Source organism: Aotus nancymaae, unplaced genomic scaffold (assembly GCF_030222135.1).
Source record: "Aotus nancymaae isolate 86718 unplaced genomic scaffold, 86718_ANA_hifiasm-v0.15.2.pri h1tg000011l, whole genome shotgun sequence".
Taxonomy (NCBI): Eukaryota; Metazoa; Chordata; class Mammalia; order Primates; family Aotidae; genus Aotus; species Aotus nancymaae.
In genome coordinates, this window is record NW_026988422.1 from 82,766,126 (window position 1) to 82,790,075 (window position 23,950).

Here is a 23,950-nt window from a genome sequence, read left to right on the forward strand (position 1 = left end):
AAACAGGAGGGAACTTAGAAGAAGGAAGAGGAAATTTAGGAGAATGTGGAGAAAGGATTATGGGTGTTTAAGGGTATTTTACAGATATTTCCCACTCTCAGCAAATGTCAAGCTCAAATGGCTTAATGTGCCCACAGCAGCCCTGACAGGCAAACAGGCTGGGTCCCTGCCCCAGTCTGCAGCCCCTTCTCAGTGAGGGTCAGAATGTTTGGAGGCTGAGCGTCTAACTTCTCTGAGTGGCACTGCCAAACAATTCCTCTAGGATGGAATCAAAAGTATATCTGGGACTGGGAAGGCCAGGGCTAGTTCAGGGGCAGCCTCCAGATGTCAAGCTAGGACAGGGTCCTTCCACCTCCTCCTTGCCCAGCTCCTTGCCTTGCTTCCTGCCTCCCACCCTGCCAGCTAACGTCCCTCTACAAATACTGACTGCCATTCTATGCCAGGCCTTAAGCTAGGCACTTGGAAAATGGCATGAAAAGTCTCAGTCCCCACCCATAGGGACCTCAGTGGCAAAGAGACCCAGGAAGAAAAAAAAAATTATAAAAAGAACAAAGAGCCTCAAGTGTGCCTGGGGGATGGAGTTTGTTGGCAATGCTGGAGGAGGAGCCCAGCAGGGAGGAGAAAATTTTCTTTTCTGTGTTTTTCAAATTTTCTTCAACAAATAGGTATCATGTCGATTTCATGGCCAGTGGGAGGGATAAAGTAATACAGGCTCATTAAGTAAAATTTGGAAAATATTTTTTAAAAACAAAGAAAAAAGATCACAATTGTTAACATTTTGGTTTATTTCTTTCTGATCTTTTTTCCTACGTGTGGGGTTTTTACATTCATTTATTCACCACTCATGAATTCATTTAAAAAAATACCAGGCACTAGGATATAGCAATGGACAAAACAGACCCCCTAAAAATCACCCTGCCTTCATGGATCTTCCATTCTAATGGGGGGCGGGGAGTGAACCAACAATATGTTTTTTAAAAGGCAGAAACAGAGGAAACGCGGCAGGACAGGGCAGGAGGGCAGAGGGCTGGAGGCGTGGCCATTCTACACAGGGTGCTCAGGGCAGCCTCACTGGAGGAGGTCTACGACCCAGAGCCAGTCCCCATAAGTACCTAAGGAATGAGGGGTCTCAGGCAGAGGCAACAGCAAGAATGAAGGAATCTGCTGGTGTCTGAAGAACAGCAGGGAACCAGAGGTGAGTCAGACCTGTGTGCACAGAGGGTGTGGGGGGACAGGTTGTGCAGAGAGACTTGTCTGCTATTATAAAAATGGGCTTTTGAGACCGTTAAGACTCATCTAAATCTAAAGGTTTTAGATTTTTTTTTCAATACGCAAACAGAAGGACCTTGAAAAAGAACTTCCCTCCATTCTGCTTGAATTTCCAGCTGCCCTTTATTCCCACCCGATAGAGTCATATATTCAAATGCAAGCACCATTTTCTAGCATACTCTCAGTACATCTCTCAGTATGGGAACTAACACAGCTGTCTATTAGTCACTTACAAGTATCCTTCTCATATCACCTGAAAAACCCTCAAGAAAGGAAACCTACTGCTTATGTCGAGTTTGAACAAATCATGCAAGATATAAAGATATGTTGTTTCTTATAGCTTAGTATCACACCTTATAACCCTTTCTACATTTATTTCTCTGAGTGGCTAGGAAATTAGTTCATATTCACCAGAATCTCTAGCCTAGGTGTTCATCAGCCTCTTACGTTCTTCAGCATTTCCTTGCTGTCACTGGTTTGGAATTGCTGTTACAGACTTGATTCTTCTGTTCCTACTACCATCATCAGGTTTTTGGGATATTGTTAGAAGCAGACAGCGTTGCTGGGTTACAAATTCTACCTACTCCCTGAGTGATAGTCAGGGTAGACTGACAAGAAGAAGATGATCGTCAGGATCGACTCACACAAAAAAAGAAAATCTCTTGTCTTAAAAGCCAAGCCTTGATTTCAAGACTTTATTTTTAAAAAGATATTAACTATAATATGTATCATATACAACTTTGTAGTGTTAAAATAGAATGTCTTAAATTCTACCCCAGTAAATTTCCCATGAAGTCTTATAATTACAATGGGAAACAGTTCAACAAGAATGCAGAGTGAAGAATGTCAGGAATATAACCACTAGAAGACAAAGTGCCAGCATCTCGAATAAACCTTGTACAGGTTAGCAATGTTCCTGCCAGGGCTGTGGTAGGTTAAAAAGTATGTAAGTAGTATTAGGGAAAATACAGCATTGGTTGTCATCAATTTATTACTTTTATTTTGAGATAAACCTTTTTTTTTTTTAACATTTGGTAGGAGAAAAGGAATTGTTTTATCCCATTTATGTGGAAGCAAAACAAAAATCAGTGTGCATATGTGTGTGTGGTGCCAATGGATGAAAGCTTTGCTAGGGATCATGGTGGCTGGTGGTGGCCTCAACAGCATCAGGTGGACCATGGGGCTGTGGGTAGGGCACTGCTCATCTTACTACAGAGGCTGTGCTAATTCTTTTTGTTTGTTTAGAGTAAAATCAAGCATTATTGCTTTAATTTTATTAAAAAGAACTCAATCAATTAAGTTTGAGAACCAATGAGAGAACTAATTCAAGAAAAGAAAAAGAAAACTACTACAGTCAGATATTAAAAGCTATTTGAAAATTTTTAAAATTTCAACCTTATGATCAGTTTAAAATACCTCTGAAAAAAAAAACAAAAAATGAAAAATTATATTCATTAATGAAAATAAGTTATAAAACATGCTATTATGTCTCAGTATTACAAATTAAGCATATCTAAATTAAGGCAAAAATGTAATTATAAAAATGGAACTATTCTTTCTTGCCACAATTTAAATACTTTTAAGATTCAAGAGCATACTTGTTGCTAGACCTTCCCAAATTAGCACTCTGATATTCTGTCTTCAGTGTCTGGCACACACTACGTGTGTTCTGGCCATTTTAGGGAATTTGACGTGAAATAATTATTTATGGCATTTCTTTATTCTATTTATAATACTGCTAATAACAAGGGAAGCTGACGCTGAGAAAAGATGAACACAAAACCTAATCAAACCAGTATACTAGTATAATGTATGATATTTCAAAATGATCTGAAATGTATCATATTTCTGCCTACTAATATCAGAAAATCTTTCTCAGACAACCCTCTCACAGAGCACGAAGTGCTGCACCTATGCTGCTGCCTGGAATCCGAAGAATGCGGAGAAACAGAGCCTGCCACCTCCACTTCCAGCTGTGGGAGACCATAGTAATACAATTTCCTCCTCCCCAGGCTTCCCAGGTGTGATGATGCCAGCTGACTCCTGAATCCAAGGGCGAGGAGCCGAAGGCACCAGCCCCCTCCTCCTGCCCTGCAGCACCAGGGAAAGCGAGTAACAAACACAGGTTCATAAATATGGCCAGGGATTCGCCAGCCCATCAGGGAAGGAACCACAAAGACTCAGAAGTAAAGAACTGGAAATAGAGTCAGCAAAGAAAATAAGACACAAAAGGGAAAATGAGAAATAGAATTTTTTCCCAATAAGTGAGCATTTTAAAGAGAATAAGATAAAGGAAATTTTGGTTTAGTCTGTGGTACAATAAGATAAGAAAATGAATGTTTAGGCTGAAATTATGGCTTAGCAAATACATGTAGTTCACTGTGGCTTTTAAAAATGGTATAAGATCCAGGCTCCCAGTTTTCGATATTAGTTAATACGGTAAAAGAAAAATAGCAGCTTCTATTTGTGGGCAGCGGGGAGGAGTGGCCGGTTTGGTTTTGTTTGTTCCTTCAGGAGGAAGGTAGCAGGGGAGAGTATGATGGTTGGGTGGGATACCCCCTCAAAAGCTTAGCAAAAACAGCCTCCCAGATTCAACACAACACAGGGGAAGAGACTGTTACCAGGCCGTTGGTGTGGTTACACATGTCCCATAAAGGAATCAGAGCCAGGGTCACCCGGGAACCGTCCTCGGTGGGAATTTGGTTTTGCCGTGTCATAACAGAAGAGACTGCCCACCTACAACAAGACAAATGGTGATTTAAGGTTGGAACACTTAAAAGCCAATTGCAATAAGAAATAACATAACCAAAAATGTAGGTCTGACCTCTCACAAACGTTCAAAGTCTTTTCCTAAGTAACAAAGGTAACGTTTGGCCTTCCTCATCATTTAAAAGCAAACCTAGGGTTTTAAAAAGAGCCAGGGAAAATGCAGGAGTGAGTGCTTAAGGAGACTGTTCCCAAGAGGCAGAGCTGGAAGGAGGGCTCGGGGCAGGGCTCAGGCCCCTTCTCCAGGTCTTTAGGACTCACAAAACCCCCTCCCCGACACCCCCAACCCAAGCTTCTTTTGCCCAAATGCTGACTCTGCACCTATTTTAAGCCTCATCGAAAAGCAAGCCACAAAACTCCTTTCTGATCAGAAATCCTCTAAGAATTATATGAAATGAAAAATGTGACTTTTTTTTATTACACTGTGCAGTGAATTAAATCTCTTCGTTCAAAAAAAGTCTGCATTTTACACTAACATAGTCTTTTTTAATAGGAAAAAAAAATCCATAGGACCACCCAACACTAATGTTAATCTCAAGTAGCACTTGGCTACCTAGGCTAATCCCCTGCCACGACAGGTTAATGGCAATTTCTACGTGGCTATTAAAATGCCGATACTTATCCAAGCTGTTCATTATAACTTCTGAAAGACGATCTCTGTTTTGATGCTTTCATGGTCACAGCAGGTCACTTCGCACTGAAGCCTTCCCTCCCTTCCAGGATGCCACTTCACTGAGAAACCGCCCCCAACACAGGCATACACAGAGCCCACACCAACCTGTAGTCTTCATAAGTGAAAGAATCCTTCAAGGGCAGTTTGTTGGCATGAGGATGGGTCTGGGAATTAGAAGTTTCAGAAAGCAGAGGTGAAAAGAGAAAAAGGGAAAACAGAAATCAGTCAGCAGAATTTCATTATTTAGCTGCCTAACAGATCCTAACAAGAGCCAAATGAAGCAGGCAGCGTCCAGCCGCGCTACGGAGGGATCATCGTGCTGTTATGCTCTCATACATCACTGTCAACTTAATTTGTTGTGCCCAGCAGCCGCCATAAATCTGCTTCTTCATATTTCGATACTAGCACCCACAGACACAGCTCAAAACACAATTTAAGGTGGACCGACTTTACAAAAGGCAGGCTCACCCACAAGATGAGCACTGGATCTAAGCAGAAACGCGAAGCCGCGCAAGCCAGGTCCGTCCTGGCCCTGCTCTGCACCTCATGCCATGATGTACTGCACAGGCCTTCTGAGAGGATTCAAATCCCATGTCAACAAAAGGAACAATTAAAGGCACTCTAATCAGTTGAAAGCTCTTTCATTTCTCTCTGACTTAAGTCATTTGATGGGAATCAACTTGTTGTTTGTACATGAATCATATACACAGCAAATGCAGATCAATCATGGAAAATCAAGAAAAATACAGGTCTATGATATTATAAAATAAACTTCACAAACACATAGGATAATAAAACAGACCAGCATGTTTAAATTTTACTTTTTTTCCTGGACAAAAGAAAATTTGGTAAAAATATCTAAAACTTCACACTAATAAGAAAATTATATACATTTCGTATTCTCTCTTCACCACGTCCCCCCGCCGCCTCGTAGACCTTTCAAGCACTTAAAAACTTTGTCTCAATTAAGAAATTAAAAGCTGTAACAGTATAATTTTAATCTTCAGTTTCAATTACAGTCTGATAGACAGATTGCAGTAAGTGATCAAATGAACAAATGGTTATTTCTGAGACACAAATGAAATCCTGCTGAAGCAGGGTCTCCACATCACTGTTAATGCACGAAGCTCCGTGTAGCCTGCAGTTTTCACTCCGGACGCACTGGCATCACAAGTGCACTGTAATTTATCATTGCTCACTGTAATGTACTCCCTGGCACCCTATGCAGGACAGTAGGGGATGAGGTAAAAGTGGCTCAAACCGTAAATCAATTAGAAAACAAAAGCTCGTGCTCAGTGCGCAATTTTAGGCAAATTATTTATTACAAAAGCCTGCCAACTGGGTGTTAGCTCCCAGGTGTCCAGCTCTCCCCTCCAGTCTTTTAGCCCAGTTTTAACCCTTTGGAAGAAATGTCAAAATATGAAAATATATTCACATGATTTTTAAAACATGTTCTGTGATTAACAAAAATGAAATCAATGCAGACATATTGTAAGTCAACATACAAAATAACATGTTGTCAAGGGGCATCTTCTAGCTGATACAAGAAAATGGGGAAATCCTGTGAGGGGTGTGGAGGATCATCAACATGGTAAAGACAGGTGAGAATCCCACAGGACTGAAGCTTCTCACTCCCTTTTCTTTCTAATAGATGAAATGCAAGATTATGTTCTAACAGCCCTAAAAATGTTTTCCATTTAGTTATTAAACTTAACCACTTCAGTGTTCAGGTCTTTGCTTACTAAAATGCAAACTGGCATGTAAGGACTACCCTTCCCCGAAAAAACTAACTTGATCACAAGAAATAGCACAAAAAACTTCAAAAGTGTAATGAAAAGGAATTCCATTGCTAAAATTTCCTTTCACTTACAATAAAATGAAACTTTGCATCAACCAATTAACTGGGGACTTTGCACATCCTGCCTGTTTTCATATTCTAGGAAGTGGAAAAGTTTGTTTTTGTTATTTTTACATATTTTAATTCATTTAAACTGTATAATTAAACTGTGGAAAGTTAGTAAGTTCCAATGCTAAATCTCTAGGTCTAAAAATCTGAAACCCCACCAAGAAGTCTGACTTACTAAATAGCAGAAAAGATGACAATTCAAAACTGGAATGCTAAATCTAAAAATAACCTGGAGTCTTCTAACTCTCAAATATATGTCTTTAGCCTTGGACCCTACAAAACTATCCAAACATGGGTGATCTCAGTCAAGAGACGGACAATTAACTGTTTGAAATGTTTCTCTTCCTACTATTCATACACATTTCTTACCCGACATATAAGTCCATGTTCACAGTCCTGATGAAATTATTTAAAAAAAAAAAAAACAAAACTCAAGGAAAAAGAGTATCAATGCATTCTTCAAAATTAATTTCGGCAGCACTAATTTTGAAGATCATTTTGGCTGCGGAGTTACATAATATTTGCAGAATCCGTTAGAAATAGTTGTTCTTATCTTCTTAAGAAATAGGGTGTACCCACTGTACATAATTCTGGTGAAAAAAAAAAAATTCCACCACTGACACATGCACTTAACAGTGACACTGAAGCAAAATGTGACACTAACGGAAAAAGGAAATCACTTTCCCTCCACAGAGCTCTCACTACTGTGACACTACCGCCACCTACTGGCATCTTGAGAGAGTAGGTTACAGTCTCAGAGTTCTTGATCTTCCTAGGGCAAGGCCTAAAGCAACTTACTGTAAACCAAAACTGGGCTTATCAAAAATATCTACTACTTCAACTTTACTCAAGTAAAATTTAGTTTATTAAAAAAACCTCTACTACCTCTAAAAACTATGTAATAGTTTTATAAGAATGCTGAGACATTCAAATATCAAAAACATTCATATGTAAAAAAATTTAATTTTGAAAATAAATGATTTTACTTATTCTGAAGAAATGAACAAGGATAAGACAAATGTCTATTCCAAACAATTTTCATTTAACCTCTAAACAATGATTGTATTTTTAAAAATACCAAACCTTTTCCCTGTTGAAGACCAAGTTAAAACACATCTGCCAAAAATTATCAATCTGAAGTTACTGGAAAGCTTCTGCTCCTAAATATCCTTAGATGAAGATCTTTAAGCTCATATGTTATGTAGAGAATAACTGAATGTTCCTCACCTGCTGAAGCAAAGTGGTGCTTATAAAGGTTTTTTTGGTTGCAATAGCCTTTTCAATAGAAGACATTCCTAGCCTGCACTTTAAAAACAAAAATGCAGAATTAAAACAGAAAACGTTCTCTCTGCAGCCAATTGGTTTTAGCTTCCAAACAAATTGTAACTGTAGATTCCAAGACACAGACATGAGATGGGTGAGGAGGGTCCCTGAGAAGCTTCTGCCTGCCACTGTCAGAGGACAGTGAGAGGGCCTCTAAGGCATGGGGCCCAGCAGGAGCAGGTGATGGGGTCTCTGAAGTGCTAACACCCCTCGGCCCACACCTCCCAATAAATACAGGCAGAGAAACTAGCCATGGATTTTCTCCAGATTTTTTAAGTGATTATTTTTACTTTCTTGAGCACAATAAATCTATGAAAATGGAGAAATGAACAATTGTCGTGGCTCATAATCGACCTGAAGCACTATGGAGCGAGACAGCCCAGGGAAGCATTCTTCCCTTCCCTCTTCCAGCCAAAGGAGGCATTCCATGTGAGACACAGTAATATTGTACCTAGTACAAAATAATCACTATGTTTGGGAAAGATTAATATCTAAAATTGTTTGTTTGGCTTCAATAAAAAGAAGCAATATTGCTAAATATGTTAAGTATGACATTTTGAAGAATTTACCATATTGCATGGGTCTGGTAGCTATGCTTAAGGAAATTAAAAACCACTATAGTCAGCATATTTGATCCTTATTAAAGTTCTATCTTGAACTATCACTCACATAAAACAAAAATAAACCAAGAAGAAATTTAAATAAAACCTATGGATTATAAGTGTTTGAAGATGAAAAAATGAACAATATTCTGGCTTTAAAAAATTGATTTAGCATGCAGCTTCTCTTTATAGTCCCTTGATAAAAATGAAATCTCCCTAACAAACACTTAATAAAACCTGTCAATATCTCTGGAAAGAAAAATGACACAAATGCATTAAGTATTAAATACCCTTGGAAAAAGTCACATATTCCATGAATTTTTGATGTACTATCTTGACATTAATGTAAAACCTTGATATTTATAATTGACAGATATTTAATAAAGTATAAAAGAAGATGGCTGCTGCACGGCATGCAAATGTTCCAGGGTGATCAGAAATGAGAGATACAGGCAAGCACTTCAACTAAACAAACAGTTCATATGTGCTACACAAATCAGCTGCAGTCTTATTTTAAGCTCATACAACAAACCTTTGTGGAGAACCAAAATAAGCAGAATTCATTATTATGTGAATCCCTAATCCAGAAACATCTAGTACGTGAAACAGCTTTGAAACATTAACAGCCCTGCACAGGAACAAAATACACTTGAGTTAAGGGTTTTTTTTCCCATGTGTTTTAAACATTTAACAATAAGCATTTTTACAAATAAAATAAAGGTAATTATTTCCATAAAACATGAAGAGGTATTTCCTAAAACAATTCTCAAAAGACCATATTTAACCTAAAGAAAGATTCAAAATGCTCTGAAGAAAAGAAAAAAAAAAAGATTAGAACACACAAGTGGACTCTAAGACACAAACATTTCTCAAAATCAGATATTTACTTTTCTAAAGAATATTCTTCTCTACCTAGATTCATTTTTATTTAAAGAAAAACAAGTTAAATATATTAAATAATCATCTTCAATGAGGCATTTAAGTATACAAAAAGGAAAGCTGCTCATAAAAATGACTCTTCTAAATACTGTATGTTAAAGAATTTACATTCTGCCATAATGCATAATTATTAATTTCAAATATATTTATGGTAGAGTTCAGTGACTCTGCCCTATTTGATGACTCTATAGTATCAGGAATGACAAAATATAATTTAGAAGTTGTATCTAGCTTGTTCTGATAAAAAAAAAACCCCATAATATCATGCAATTAAATTTTTCTGACTAACATACAGCTGGATCATGTTTTGCTTTACTTCTTAAGCATACATTAAAAGCGATAGTCAGGGGCTAATTAGCTAGCAACAGATACACCTAACTCCAGTGATGGTTTCATTTTCCTTCCTTCTGCAAGAATGAGATCAGTCACAATCTCTGGCATTTGACCTTCTGGGGTGGATGCAATTTTTAAGTTTCAGAAACATGACCCTATCTCACATAACCAAGAGACCTCTGGTCTGACAAATTCCTGGGCTGGAAAGCCTGTGGCATCTTCTCTATGACCACTGAGTATCCATGGCCTTGGCAAATACCACGTGCTTTGTAAAAACTGAGGAGAAAGAGGAGATGCAAAAGGTAGCTCCATGGGCCCATCCTATAGGCCTAGAGAGACCACCCCCTTCCTCTTCAAAGCAATACTGCACCAATCAGAGGGAGAATGGGACCAGAGCGAGAGTTAGAAGAAAAGAGGGACGCAGATGCAAAAGGCAGCTCCATGGGCCCATCCTATAGGCCTAGAGAGACCACCCCCTTCCTCTTCAAAGCAATACTGTACCAATCAGAGGGAGAATGGGACCAGAGCGAGAGTTAGAAGAAAAGAGGGACGCAGAATGAGGAGAAATGGGAGAAGAGAAACAAAAAGAAGAAAGCTGAATATTGGAAGGATGGAAAAGATGGCAGGTAGGAGAAAATTTTTCACTAAATGCCTCAAGATTTCCCCTCTCTACCCCTAGATGAAGACTGATAAGCAGCAGCATTCAAGACAGCAAGTTTCTAGGAGGCTGATCAACCCACCTGCTAGGATTTTATTTTCTAAGTGGCCATAATACAGTTTAACAGAATGACAAATTGCAAAATATCTCTTGTATCAAAATTTTGTTTTGATGACCATAAATCAGAATCAAAACATGGTTCATATCTTCAGCTCTCGAGGGAAAAAAAAATCAATTTTTAAGACTTCTATTTTTAAACACAGATTATATCCAACTCTTCAGGGAATTTTTCATCATAGAGTTACTTGAATTCACTTGATATGATGAAATAAAAATTTAAATACATCAATACACACTGAATTAATATTTTCTGTATTTCACTTACATGTAATTTTTCTATGACAAATGTGTATTACCTTATAATTTAAAAAATTTAGCCGGGCGCGGTGGCTCACGCCTGTAATCCCAGCACTTTGGGAGGCCGAGGCGGGTGGATCACGAGGTCAAGAGATCGAGACCATCCTGGTCAACATGGTGAAACCCCGTCTCTACTAAAAATACACAAAATTAGCTGGGCATGGTGGCGCGTGCCTGTAATCCCAGCTACTCAGGAGGCTGAGGCAGGAGAATTGCCTGAACCCAGGAGGCAGAGGTTGCGGTGAGCCGAGATCGCGCCATTGCACTCCAGCCTGGGTAACAAGAGCAAAACTCCGTCTCAAAAATTTAAATTAAGAAAATGAAACTAGTGGAAAAATAACATTGTGCAATAAATTTATGAAATTACTTCATGATGGAAGAACTTTTTCTCCCATAGGAAGACACTGAATCTACAATTTACAACCAGTTAAATTTATTTGTTGAAACATGGCAAAAGATGTGTCTGTTTAAAAACATTTTTATTAACCACCATTTGAATACTCTGTGATGGGCAACCAACTATGAAGCAAATTTATTCATAATCAATCAACATTTTTGACTGTCAATTATCTATTCACTCAACAAATATTGACTTAGAAAAAAGCTGAAGATAGGTTAAGACTAGAAATTCATTCATTCCACACATACTTTATTTCCTAAGCATCTCTGAAGTGGAAGGCACTGTACATCACTAATATCATCGGGGGCCTAGCAGCAAAGATGGGTAAGTGACCAAAAAAACACAAAAGGACGGTACGGAAGGTCGTGCAAACCCCTCTTCTTCTGGGCCACCTGCTTCATTCAATCTCCAGGCCCCTGTTGATCCTCCTGCCCCGTTCCTGCCTTTCCCACGCTGGCCTCAGTCCACCTCTCATAACTGCATGCACTGTGGCCATTTCATTAGCATCTCTTCCCCTGTGATACCCACAGGTAGGCTCAGCGAGGCAGGGACCATGTCTTCTTTGACCACCTGTGAGTCCCCAGTGCCTTACGCAGTGCCTCATTCAAAGAATTCCTCTTTCTTCTTTTTCAAAATTTTTAAATGCATTTTTAACTATACCTGCTGGAATAGGACAAAAAAATCTTCTTTCTCCAAGTGAGAAGATACACTTCTACCCTTTTCTCTGGAACAGCAGAGGAGAGCTGTGACTCCAAAGGTGCTGAGAGGCTATACCAGAGAGTGGCAACCCCAGGGGAATCTGGTCTCCACATTCCTATTCAGAAAGCTCCAGCCCATGTGGGCACCCCTGCCAAACCAAGGCAGTGACCATAGGCTTCAAAAAATACAGCTTTCCACATCTGTCTCATCTGTCTGCCCTATGTTCCCTCTCTTATGAACAGAGTATTTTTCTACCATCTAGGGGTCAGAGAATATTCTCATTTTTTCCCCTAAATCCATCTTTAAATGCATTTGAGAAAGCTCTCTTCTAAGAATCCAAAGAGAGACGACATAGAGCCAGACCACCAGTCCTCTGTACCAAATGGTCACCAAAGCTCCCACCACCTCCAACTCACCCCAAGCATGCAGCACACACCCTCCAAAAAGGTGAGGCCAGGAACCTGCCAGGTCATTGCAGCATGCCACCCAATCCCCTTGTGCTGCCATTTCCCCATCAGAAAATGGAGGCAAACAAGCTACTGCTGTTTTCTTTTAAGATATTAAATCCTTCGTTTCTTTGCCTTTTGACAATACCTGTCTCCCCACCCCCCACCGCCAGCTCCTCAATCTGCTGATTGACTTAAGAACGCTAAATCATGATCAAGCCTCATTCTCTGGACTGCAAAAAGTCAACTCCACCAAGCGATCAATGCTTACTCAAAAGATATATATATGTCCAACTCCTCAATCATTAAAGAAACAAGAAATAAATAGAACAGTAAAAGTAGTTATTATTTTATAAGCAGGCTAGAATTAGAATCATCAGTTTTATAATATAGTGTTTTAGTTTTAATTTAAGCTATTTTGGGTTTCAATAATTCAGGATAACTACCTTGGACTCTGTTTAAATGAGTCAATCTAGCATGATCGGAGTAATCAGTCATTTACAAGAGAAGAACGTTATGACCACCATAATGAAAACCATCTTCCTTTAGAAGGTAACTGACATTCAGAGCATGTATATAAACTCCTGTCCTAGAAAGACATGACCTCAGCTTGGTATATAAGAAAGCTCTCTGTCATCTCCATGAGAAAGAGTGGGAGAAGGAGACAGCCACTAGCAGTCACCATTTGCTGAGCACTCTGTCCCTGGCACTCTATTGAGAACTCTACGTGCATATAATTTAATCATCTCAATTCCTATGAAATGGCAATTAGCCTCATTCTACAGATGAGAAAACTGAGGGACAGAGACATTAAAAGCATACCCAAGTTTGCCCAGTTAATAAATGATGAGGCTAGGTAAAAATCCAGACACAAGTTTTCTGGAATTTACTTCAAGGCAAAGAATATCTAGTTGTCCTACTTTTATAAATAAAATCTTATAAAGTCTAATAAAATCAATATTTTTTGCTTGGTGGAATTCCAGAAAAATGCTTGGTAAATAAATCATTGAAAATTCACCATAGAGGTATCATAAAAGGCATTATGACGTTTAAAGGCAGGTAATATTACCAAAACTAAAACAGTGAGTCTATTATTTCCTACAACACCAGAAAGAATATCATGTTTAGTTGTAAGTCTTCAGTCATAAAATCTCAGTCCTGGATAGATTATCTGGCCTAATTCTGTTCACCATGCACATGGCGAAGTTCAGTCCAGAAAACTTATGTACCAAATACATGTGTGAGAGAGGTCACATTTGGCATTTTCTTCACTAGAATTGTACCACATTGATGTCCCAACAACTTCTAATATTCTATCATCTGGAATTCCTATCATTTTTATAACTCTTAACAGCCTCAAAGACACCCCACAGCTTTGCCAATCATTAAACCAGTATATAAAGTTATTATACTGGCATTATCTTTTTGGCTACTTTCAACTCTTCTTATTGTCATGTTGTTAGGGAAATGAACTTTGGTCCCTTAAACATTCTGCCCTTCAGCCTAAAGGAAGTTGAGTAGTCTATGAGTAGCTCATGAGAAATGAGCTCTAGGGGTGGCACCACAGAATCTGAGAACTCATCTCTATTAAACTGTTGGGGTTCTGACAAAGACAAGCAAAATCCTGATGATCAATCCTGCTGATTTAGGAGGACTGTCACAATTGAGCCTGAGACAGTCACATTCTCAAGAGCACCATCTAAATCCATACATCACATACACTGCCTTGTCACCAGCTGCCACGAGTTTACTTGGGTAAATCTCGCTGCTAACAAAATCTAAGGTAAAGGCCCCCGTTGTACCACGCCTGGCTGCTGGTCACAAAGGAAGCGGGTGGGGAGTGAGGATGCAGGGAAAAAAACACAGCTCGAAGCCCCTTCCCCCATCAAAGGCTTAGTGTGAGGCTCTGCAGACCCCAGGCGCCTGGGTACAGGGGGTCTGTGGACACCAGCAAGTCACAGATGCGCTGGCTCTGCTTCTCCATCTCAGGAAGCTTAGTTGCTTGAGGGAAGCAGTTTCCAGTTATTCATATCCCCTCCTTTTCTCTATTCCCCTCTCCCCCACGCTTAAAGAGTGTTCAATAGGTACCAATCAAAGACAAAATCCACAACACTGTCTCTGGGTTGTTCTAGATAGAGCCAAATTACAAATGCTCTCACCTACAGTGGAGAGGTGCAAAGGCCTTTCAGAGGGAAGTAACAAAACTTCTTTGTAATATGCAGTCACTAAGAAAGAGCTGTAGCTCTCAAAATCTAAGTAACCTTTTTTTGTATCTTCTGAGAAGGGAACCCTCAAAATTATCCTGAAGTTTGACAAATAAAACAAATATTTTAACATTTACTAGTAAAATGACCCATTAGAACTGCAACAAACTGAATTATAGGATTATAATTTGTTAAGAGTCAAAATAGAATGCTATTACAGTAAGTCAAGGCACTTGAATAACCAAATGTAATTTAAAATCTGCATACCTTTACCTGAGAGGTTTTTTTTTTGTTATTAAGCAAAACTATTTCATATTACCTTTAGTTGATTTTTAAAAACTGCCTTTCTTATTTTATTAGGAGTACAAAATAGGTACCAGAAGGCTCTTAAGCACTGTTATACCAAAAAAAAAAAAAAAAAGCAGCACTAAGATGCTATCAGTACCTGCTATTTCTCCATTGGCATTAAGATATATTAGGAAAAAAGTCATTCACAATACTTCCATAAGTATCGTTAAAGTGACACTCTGTCTTAAACCGAACAGGGGTAAAATCTGGAAGAACAAAGCAGCAAGGCCGAATCACACAGGGAGCACACCCAGCTGTACCTGGACTCTCTTTTGAGAACAGCCAAGGGTTACCCAAGTAGCACAAGTTAGAAGAAAATTCAAGTCTGACTACCTCCTTTTTCATAAAAATCATACTTTGCCTTATGTTTTCTTAATTAAATGCTTTACTAATCAATAGTTATAAAATAGATTTTACTCTTTTTTTCCCCCAGAAAAAATACTATCTCACATTGTAAGAATGATATCATTTTGTTGAAGCAGTCAATTTCTGGAAACAAATTTTCAATGAAAGAATAATCAGTGCCTATCTTTTAAGCACTACCTAGAAAACATAATTATTAAATTGTCCACTTGGAATAGAATGCAGGAAATCCAACAGACCGACTTGAGCTATCTTTTACTACAAGATGTTTGACTATAGTCATAGATGAGAAAAGACTTCAGAACTGGGTTTTGAAATCGAGGTCAGTTGACTCCCCACTTGGAGTCCTAAAACCTGGGGAGCTCTTACATTCAGGGGACAGGAATGGTAGCATCAGAAAAGCCTGGAGAAGAAGGGCAAGAAGGAGGAAGCAGGAAAGTGGGGAGGACAAGGAGACTGGGGGGAAAGAAGCCAGCCCCCAGGCCCTCCCAGAGGGCATCACACTTCAGGGAAGGGAGAGTCAGGCCACTGTGGCTTGAAGAACTCTGTGTGGAACGTTCTTGATAAATGTGATTAAAGGTGGAAGACAGACAGCACATCATCTCAAAGGCATGGGGGCTGTCTGTAAACCAAGGGGATAAAGCCAGGACAGAAGGAAAGAGTGAAAACACAGGGCCAGCACTGCCTAGCTTCAGACCAGAGTTCCTGACAGGGTCCTGGGGCTTCCCTTAGCTCCGGGGGGGTCCCTTCCTTAGAGGGAGGGGAGGAGAGGAGGACTCAAGAAACTCAGATGGAGACAAAAGGAAAGGAAGTTCTTGTCACATGGTCTCAGTTTTCTCAGCAGTGCAGGAATGAGGGGAGCCCAGAAAGAGCTGAAACACAGAGACCCCGAATCTGTACGCAGGGAAGTGAGAGAGAAGCCAGTAAGACACACAACTGTGCCTTTCTCCAGCAGGAACAAGACTCACCAGCCAGGCTGAGAAGGCTAGACTCACCTTGCACTAACTGTTATAGACCTGGAAACTACAATGCTCAGTGCCGGACACAGAAGCTGAGAAGGGATGGTTGGGAGGACGAGGGGTTGTCAATGACCTCGTGTGCGGTCAAGTCAAATGTGAGAAACCTGAGGATGCTACGGAGGGTGACCCATGGAGCAGGAGGGATGAGGCAGTCCAAAGGGAGGGGTGATGGACCAAATCACAGCAAACTAGTTCCACTTCTCCCTATTTCTTTTAAATTAAACTGCACCAAACCAAAAGAAACAGGACTAGAAATAATAATGGTTAATTTCTACGTTAGCACACCAAACAACATGCCAGCAGGTTTGCTGAATTAAGAAGTCCTACCCGCTACAAGATGGTTAGCTGATTACTTTTCCAAGGTGAGAGGGTCAAGCAGGAACTCTACTATCTACGTGCACACCTTGGTATTGAACTCTCCTAGAGTAGGAGCCACAAGGAGTTAGGTGCATGCAAGAACACAAAAGGCCTGCCAGTGGGCACTGGGAGCTGCTGTGTGGCCCGGCAGAGCACAGTGGTCAGAGCACCTGCCTGGCAACTAGCCTTGCAGAGCCCAGCGCCAGCTCTGAACCTGGAAGACCTGAAGCAAGTGCCTAAGGTTTCTGTGCTCAGTGGCATATCCTCAGCAAACAGTAAGCACTCAATAGGCATCAGCTGTTACTAGTCTTTAGTTTCTGCCATATTTGCTTTGTACACGGCAGTTGCAGAGGGGATTATCTCACTCTAAGCAAGGCACTGGCAGATGCCTTGCTTCAGGCCTAGGAATGGACCTCCATTTAAGCGTTAGAAAATAGCAATCTAGCCACCTCTTCTGTAAGAGACATAAGACAATGTGGAGTTTAGATTTCGCCTCCAATTACTCAGGCTGTAGAAGATGGTATAGAAGAGAATCTCTTCTTAAACACTTAATGAATCTACTGAAAAAAGAAAAAAATCTGTTTTCCCATCTGCACTTCCAGACACATATAATAAGGTGACATTTTCCACCATAGGTTTTTCTAGATCATTAGCTTTGTCAGTTAAGACTCTATGCTCAGCAAAATGACCATTATTTTTCCTATTTACCTTTTAATTTCTAAATCTTAGATTATTAATCCCTAAAAAACTTAATGTGGAAAACAGTTAAACCCCCCCTCCCTCCCGCACCAACACACACATTTTCACAACTTTCCAGACTGGAATAATAATCTAGTTATTGGAATAATCCCCCCTCCCCCCATTCACTTAGCCAAATCCTAAAACAAGGTTTAAGATCCCTTTGCCTTCAAATCTTCATATGACCTCCAGTGACCTCTAACTGTCTGACCCATGCAGTCTACAAAATACCATATAGAACTTTGGTTTATGCTACATGAAACTGCTCCTGAGTTGCTTCATGGATTTCATTCATTCATTCACTCATTCAACAAATATTTAGAGGGCCCACTCTGAGTGAAGTAGAAAACCAAGGAGGCAGAGACAGACCTGGCTTCTGCCCTCATGGTAGATACTGACAAAGAGTCGTAAACAGTGGCGGGGGGAAGCAATGACAGGGAACAGGTGCTGGGGCATGCAAAGCAGGGGAAAGGGCGGAAGGGGACCCAGCAGAAGGTGTCCTTAGCTCTCCTGCTGGACCTGGCAAACAGAAGGTGCTGATAAACATGAACTGACTCCGTATTCACCATTGCCACTTCCTATTTTCCTCAGAAGTCATAATCGTAGGTTGGAAGAAAAGTAAGAGACTGCCCATCTAGTAGTGATCACTGACCACTGTGCAAATTTCCTTCTTTTTTTTTGAGACAGAGTCTCGCTCTGTCGCTCAGGCTGGAGTGCAGGGGTGTGATTTCGGCTCACTGCAATCTCCGCCTCCCAGGTCCAAGTGATTCTCCTGCCTCAGCCTCCCGAGTAGCTGGGACTACAGGTGTGTGCCACCACATCTAGCTAATTTTTGTATTTTTTAGTAGAGATGGGGTTTCCCCATATTGGCCAGGCTAGTCTCAAACTCCTGACCTCATGTTCCACTCGCCTCATCCTCCCAAAGTGCTGGGATTACAGGCACGAAGATTTCCTTTTAAATTTGCCCTTAATTAATTTATTTTTAAATATATCCTTTCCCAGGTTAGAGCACATTTAAATTCATGCCAGAACAGCCCGCCAAGCTCAGATCCTAGGTTCAGGATCATCCCAGCCTCTGTAGTGCCCACTTATGCCTCGCTTGGCCAAGGAGGGCAGAGGACTTGCCTTTCATGTTTACCTCTTCTCTCCCCGCTTCTGCCTCCCCAACACTGCATGCCCAACGTGCTGCGTTCCTGTCTAACAGTAACTATGTGAGAGTTTTACTTGGTAGGCAAGGGAGTGTGGGGGGCAGCTGGGAGCACAGGGGGCAGCTGGGAAGCATCCGGAGCGCCTCCTGTCACGTTCCTATGACTAGTCTGCTAACTTTCCCAAGCGTGGCCAATTTGCAAATTAACCTTTTAGCTTGAAAAATAAAGCTAAGTACTTTAAATTATTCAAAGTAACTTAATGGTGCACATGATGCTGACAAGGAAAACATACCTTTGAATTATGAAACAGACAACTTCTCCATTTGACTGGAAAATGCCCACACTTTTAGTGACAGTAAGTTACCCCATCATATGGATAACCAAAATAACCACATCTTTTAGCCTTTAACTGCTTAAAATATATGCCCATGTTTTAAAAAACAGGACATCATGAAATAAATGTAGTATTTACCGTGCTACTCTTTTAAGTGTGAAAACTGTAGGATGAACTATATCCGCAAAAAAGTAGAAGGAACAGGTGTTAAACTTTCAAGAAAGATTTTTCTTAACCTCAGAAAAGTTATCAAAGTAAAATAGCTATTATTTTATACAAAACAATAAAGGAGGCCAAGGCATAAAGTGGTGTAATTTTATCCTGGATGCACTAACGCACATTTCTACCGCTTCAGAGCCACTTTTATCTCATCTTAAAGCTTTCTAGCAAAGCTTTGTCCATCTACTCCCCAAACCTGCACTGCCTGTCTGCCGTGTTCAAGGCATTGTGGGGGGACAATGAACAGGATGAGTTCCCTGCTTTTAAGGAGATAGGAACTTTGGAGCAAGGAGCCCAGACAGGCAAACTGTGACGTGTCACACCAGGATACATGACATGTGTTGGAATTCAGAAAAGAGCTTGCAGCCACTGTCAGGAAGAGAGGGTTCTGGCAATGACTCACAGAGGAGGTGGCATGTGAGTTAGGACTCTAAAGATGGGCAGGATTTTCCATGTGGGAAAGGAGACATCCCAGACAGAGAGGACTGGAAATGACAGATGCAGGAAAAGGAGGGCTTGTTCAGGGCAGCAGAGCAGCTGAGGTTTGCAGAATCAATAAGCACACAGAGGGGAGGAATGGATAAAAAGGTGCAACGCCAGTGCAGTCCCAACACGCGAGGCCCTGCAGAGGGTGGCACAGTGCCCACAGTAGGAGCACTACAGTCTTAGCTGTGTGGCCCAACCAGCGCTACCCATCTGGTCTGTTACTTCACACGTAAAATGAAGACAACGCCTACTACCAGAGTTTGCTGGCACTTGAGAGGTGTCAGTAAGTTAGCATCCATCCAAGAACAAGGACTTCATAGACACTGAGCACCCCCTGGTCTTCAACATTTAGGAAAAGTCATCTGCCAGAGGATGAATCAAAACAAGTGGTAGAGGGGCTGGGTGCAGTGATCCCAGCACTTTGGGAGGCCCAGGAGGGCAGATCACTTGAGATCAGGAGTTCGAGCCCAGCCTGGGCAACATGGCAAAACCCCATCTCTACCAAAAAATACAAATATTAGTTAGGTGTGGCGGCACACACCTGTAGTCCCAGCACCTTGGGAAGCTGAGGTGGGAGGATTGCTTGAGCCAAGGAGGCGGAGGTCGCAGTGAGCCGAGATCACACCACTGCACTCCAGCCTGGGTGACAGTGTAAGGCCCTGTCTCAAGAAAAAAGAAAGAAAAACAAAAACAAAACAAGTGACGGAGGAAGTGGGAAAATGGGGGGAGAGGGGTAGGTGAGATTTGAGAATCTGATAAAATCTGAGGGCCTGATGTGGCAAGGAACTGAGGGTGGCCTCCAGCAACTGCCAGCAAGAAACCCAGGCACTGAGGAACTAAAGCCTGCTGCCAATCACAAGAGTGGGCATGGAAGCCACCCTTCCCCAGTCATGCCTTCAGATGAGAACATACCCAGACTGCGGCCTTGAGAGAGACCCAGCAGCAGAGAGCCCAACTAAGCCATGCCTGACTTCCTGACCCAGACAAACTGCAAGATAATAAATCTGTGTTTTAAGCCTCTAAGAAGCAAAGAAAAACATTTTTTTCAATTATGACCTTCCGGGTGTACTTCTCAAAAAAATTCACATGAACATACAACTCTTTAATAGTCAAGATGGGCTGGAATTTGCTGTAATATGGTGTCTTCAGCATCTCAGTGGCTTAAAGCAGCCAGGAGTTGTTTCTCACTCACTGTGTGCTCCCTAAGCGCTGCCTGTGCCTCTGCTCCATGGGATCTCCACTCCAAGACCCAGGCATCTGGTAAATGTTAGTGCCTTTCTGCACTGAACTGTTCTGTTCACAGGAACTGAACATATTTGCAGGAAAAAGGAAGGAAGATTTAAAAGGTTGAATAAAAAAGAAAGACACAAGGGAAGGCGAGTAAGTGACAGAACAGAGACACAGGAGGCATCATACCACCAAGAGCATAGGCTGGACAAGAAAAGAAAAGCAAAGAAAAGGAGCACTGGTGAGGCACAGGGGAAATTGAGATGGGATGAAAAGAAGCCAAGAAACCGAAACATAAACAGAGCACCCCGATTCTCTTCAAACAGGAGGCAAGAGACTTTGCTTAGGGTGCGAGGCATTTGGTCTGTTTCCTGATTGTCATTAATGTGGTTATATCATTTCTTGTCTCTTTTGTTCCCATTTATGTTCAGCATTCACTCAATCATCTGAGAACTAATATCCTATTTCAGTCCCAAATTTATGGCTTTTGAATATATCCAAGTTCTTTGAAACACGTGCTCTGTACTCCAAACAAAGACACTGGCTAGTTAAAACGTGAGGAAGAGGTGCCTCAACACCGGGAGTCTTGAACAGAAGCAAATCCAATATAGAAACCCATCTGAATCTTTTTAAGTCCCAAAGTTACTTATGAAATTCAAGTAATTTTAAGGCCTCCATAAGGCCTACCTTATATGCTTAAGGATTTATTTTGGTCTCTTCAATTCCACACACCTGTTTTCGTTCTTTGAAACAGATGAAAACTGTGAAGTACAGAGGAAATGGTAAGATATTCTGGAGTGGGTCCAAAAACAAGTACTCACTATCCTCAGCCATTAAACGGGATGGAGGGGGAAAGTGAGTCCAGCCCAGCCGTGAGCCAGACTGATTGGCTCAGAGAGAGAGAAGCCCAGGAAACAGCATTTTTAATAAGTTTCCCAGGTGACTTAATGCTCACTCAAGTTGAATCCAGGAACCGGGTTTAGCACTGGCTTCCACCTACAAGAAGAGTGAAAAAAGATCTCTGCTATCTGAATAAAGCTCTCCCTGCCCTAGGTGCACAGATATGCACATACACACACATCACAATGGGGGTGGTGTCTGGGAGAAGCTGAATTTCACACTAGTGTTTCCGGCCCATCCAGATCTGCCCACTTGAGGTTCTGGGTCACTGAAACCCTGTCAAACAATATGTGAAGCTTTATTTTCTACCTGATGCTAGTTCATGTTTTCCATTATTTTCTACTCCGTGTATATATGACTTAAAATCCAAAAATAATTTCATGTTTTTAAAATAGGGAAAAAAGTCAAAGGTCTGTGACATTAGCATCAAAGACTCCAGCTGTATTAATTACTTTTTCCTCAGGATATCTAATACACATTTTGACCTGACCTGCAAATAATGAACATTTATTCAACAGACGTTTGTCAAGTGCCAAACATTAGGCTAGGAAGTGTAGCAACAAAAACGAAGGGAGTCTGCTCTCAGGCCTCTAGGGGCCCACGTGGCACCATTGAGGAAAATGAGGGAGAGGACGCAGGTGCTGCAGCAGCGAGTGACTGAACCTGGCACTGCTGAGCCCAGGCGCCACCTTCTCCTCCCACAGCAGATCCTCCAGGAGCACCATGCCCACCTGTCCACAGAGGGCTGGCAACCAGGACTAAATATTCCAGGATGAATCTCATCTAGGTCCAGAGGACTGGTCAGTATGTGCAGAAATGGGGCAGGTCCTCAATTTCACTCACTCAAATCAGCTCTAACAGTAACAATAAAAATAACAACAAACACTAACTGAGTGCCTACTGTGTGCCAGACCACAATAAAATGTCCTAAGCATCCTGTATGCATTAACAAATGTAAACCATACAGTGGCCATCACTCCCATTTTACAGATAAAAGGCCCAGAAAAACCTTGTCCCAGGTCATCCAGGCAGAAAGTACAAGAGATTCCAAACTCCTTCACTTAACCACCTCAAGTGCTATCTCTGCAAAAATACAACACACATCATAATAGGGATTTTTTTTAAATGGGCAGATCTACAAAGTGGCTCCCTTACATTTTTGTGAAGATTTATACTTCATGAAGTGCTCTCATACTTCTCATCCAATCTTTCCAATACCAACCTAAGGCAGTGACTGGCACCCCCGTCACCACATGGAGAAACTGAAGCCCAGTGCCCTGCCACCCTTTTGGTGATTTACCAGCAGAGGTACAACTCAAACACAGGAGAAACTCTGGCACTCCTTCTAGTGCACACCATTCACACAAACAGAGACAAGTACAAGAGGGAGCCAGTAGTGGCCTAAAGTAGCAACAGGCATTAGTAGGGATTTTAAAATAAGACCTTAGCGTCTAAACCTAGACCAACTGATCCCCTTGCCAGGGTCATTCTCACAGAGCAAAGCAACTGCCATCCCACAACACACACTGGATGACCACTCTACAGCCACAAATTCTTATTAGAAGTCAATTTTAATTCAAGAATACTATGAATCTGCTTGATATGGTCATGAATACAGAGAAGTTTTCATAACACTACTTCTCCATCACAATCCGTCTGGAATGACAGCTACCCATGTGTTCAGGAACACCTCTTCTGAAAGTGCTGCTCCCACTCTTCTAGTTACCCTAAAATGCCACCACCTAACTAAGATTTGTATATTTAAGTGGTCCGTTTTATGGGAGATCCGACAAGTGAAAATACAACTGAATTACATGAAAAAAACTAAAGGACAAATTCCCTTCTACTTGGCAAATGTTCATTTAGTTAATCATGGCACTGAGGTGCAAAGAACCGGTAACAGTCCTGATAAAAACAAAAAGCACTCTTTAGAGTCCATTTATTTTCTGAATTGAATATTTTGTGCAGGAAAAAAGTATTTCAGTCTTCATTACAATTCTAATCTGAAAGTTAAAAGGCAACAATGACAAAAACACTAAATCAAGTTCTTAATCATTGAAGCAAAGGGGGGAAAAAATCTCTGGTTTCTGCAAATGACAAGCCATTTACATTCATACTTTAAGTACCGCTTTTAAGTCACCAAAAAGCAAAACTTTAGTTCCATATGTTAATATGC

The 23,950-nt window shown here is 41.0% G+C and overlaps 1 protein-coding gene across 2 annotated transcripts in view; it reads right to left on the reverse strand.

Annotated features, from left to right (window-relative positions):
* SETD3 (SET domain containing 3, actin N3(tau)-histidine methyltransferase) overlaps nucleotides 1–23,950 on the reverse strand; it is a 79,402-nt gene that overhangs the window by 10,532 nt on the left and 44,920 nt on the right. For both annotated transcript variants that reach the window (XM_021675213.2, XM_021675214.2), the window contains exons 7-8: nucleotides 4,814–4,872; nucleotides 3,891–4,005 (exon numbers count right to left, since the gene is read on the reverse strand). In XM_021675213.2, coding sequence (XP_021530888.1) covers nucleotides 3,891–4,005; nucleotides 4,814–4,872 — 174 coding nt within the window. The remainder of the gene's footprint in view (nucleotides 1–3,890; nucleotides 4,006–4,813; nucleotides 4,873–23,950) is intronic.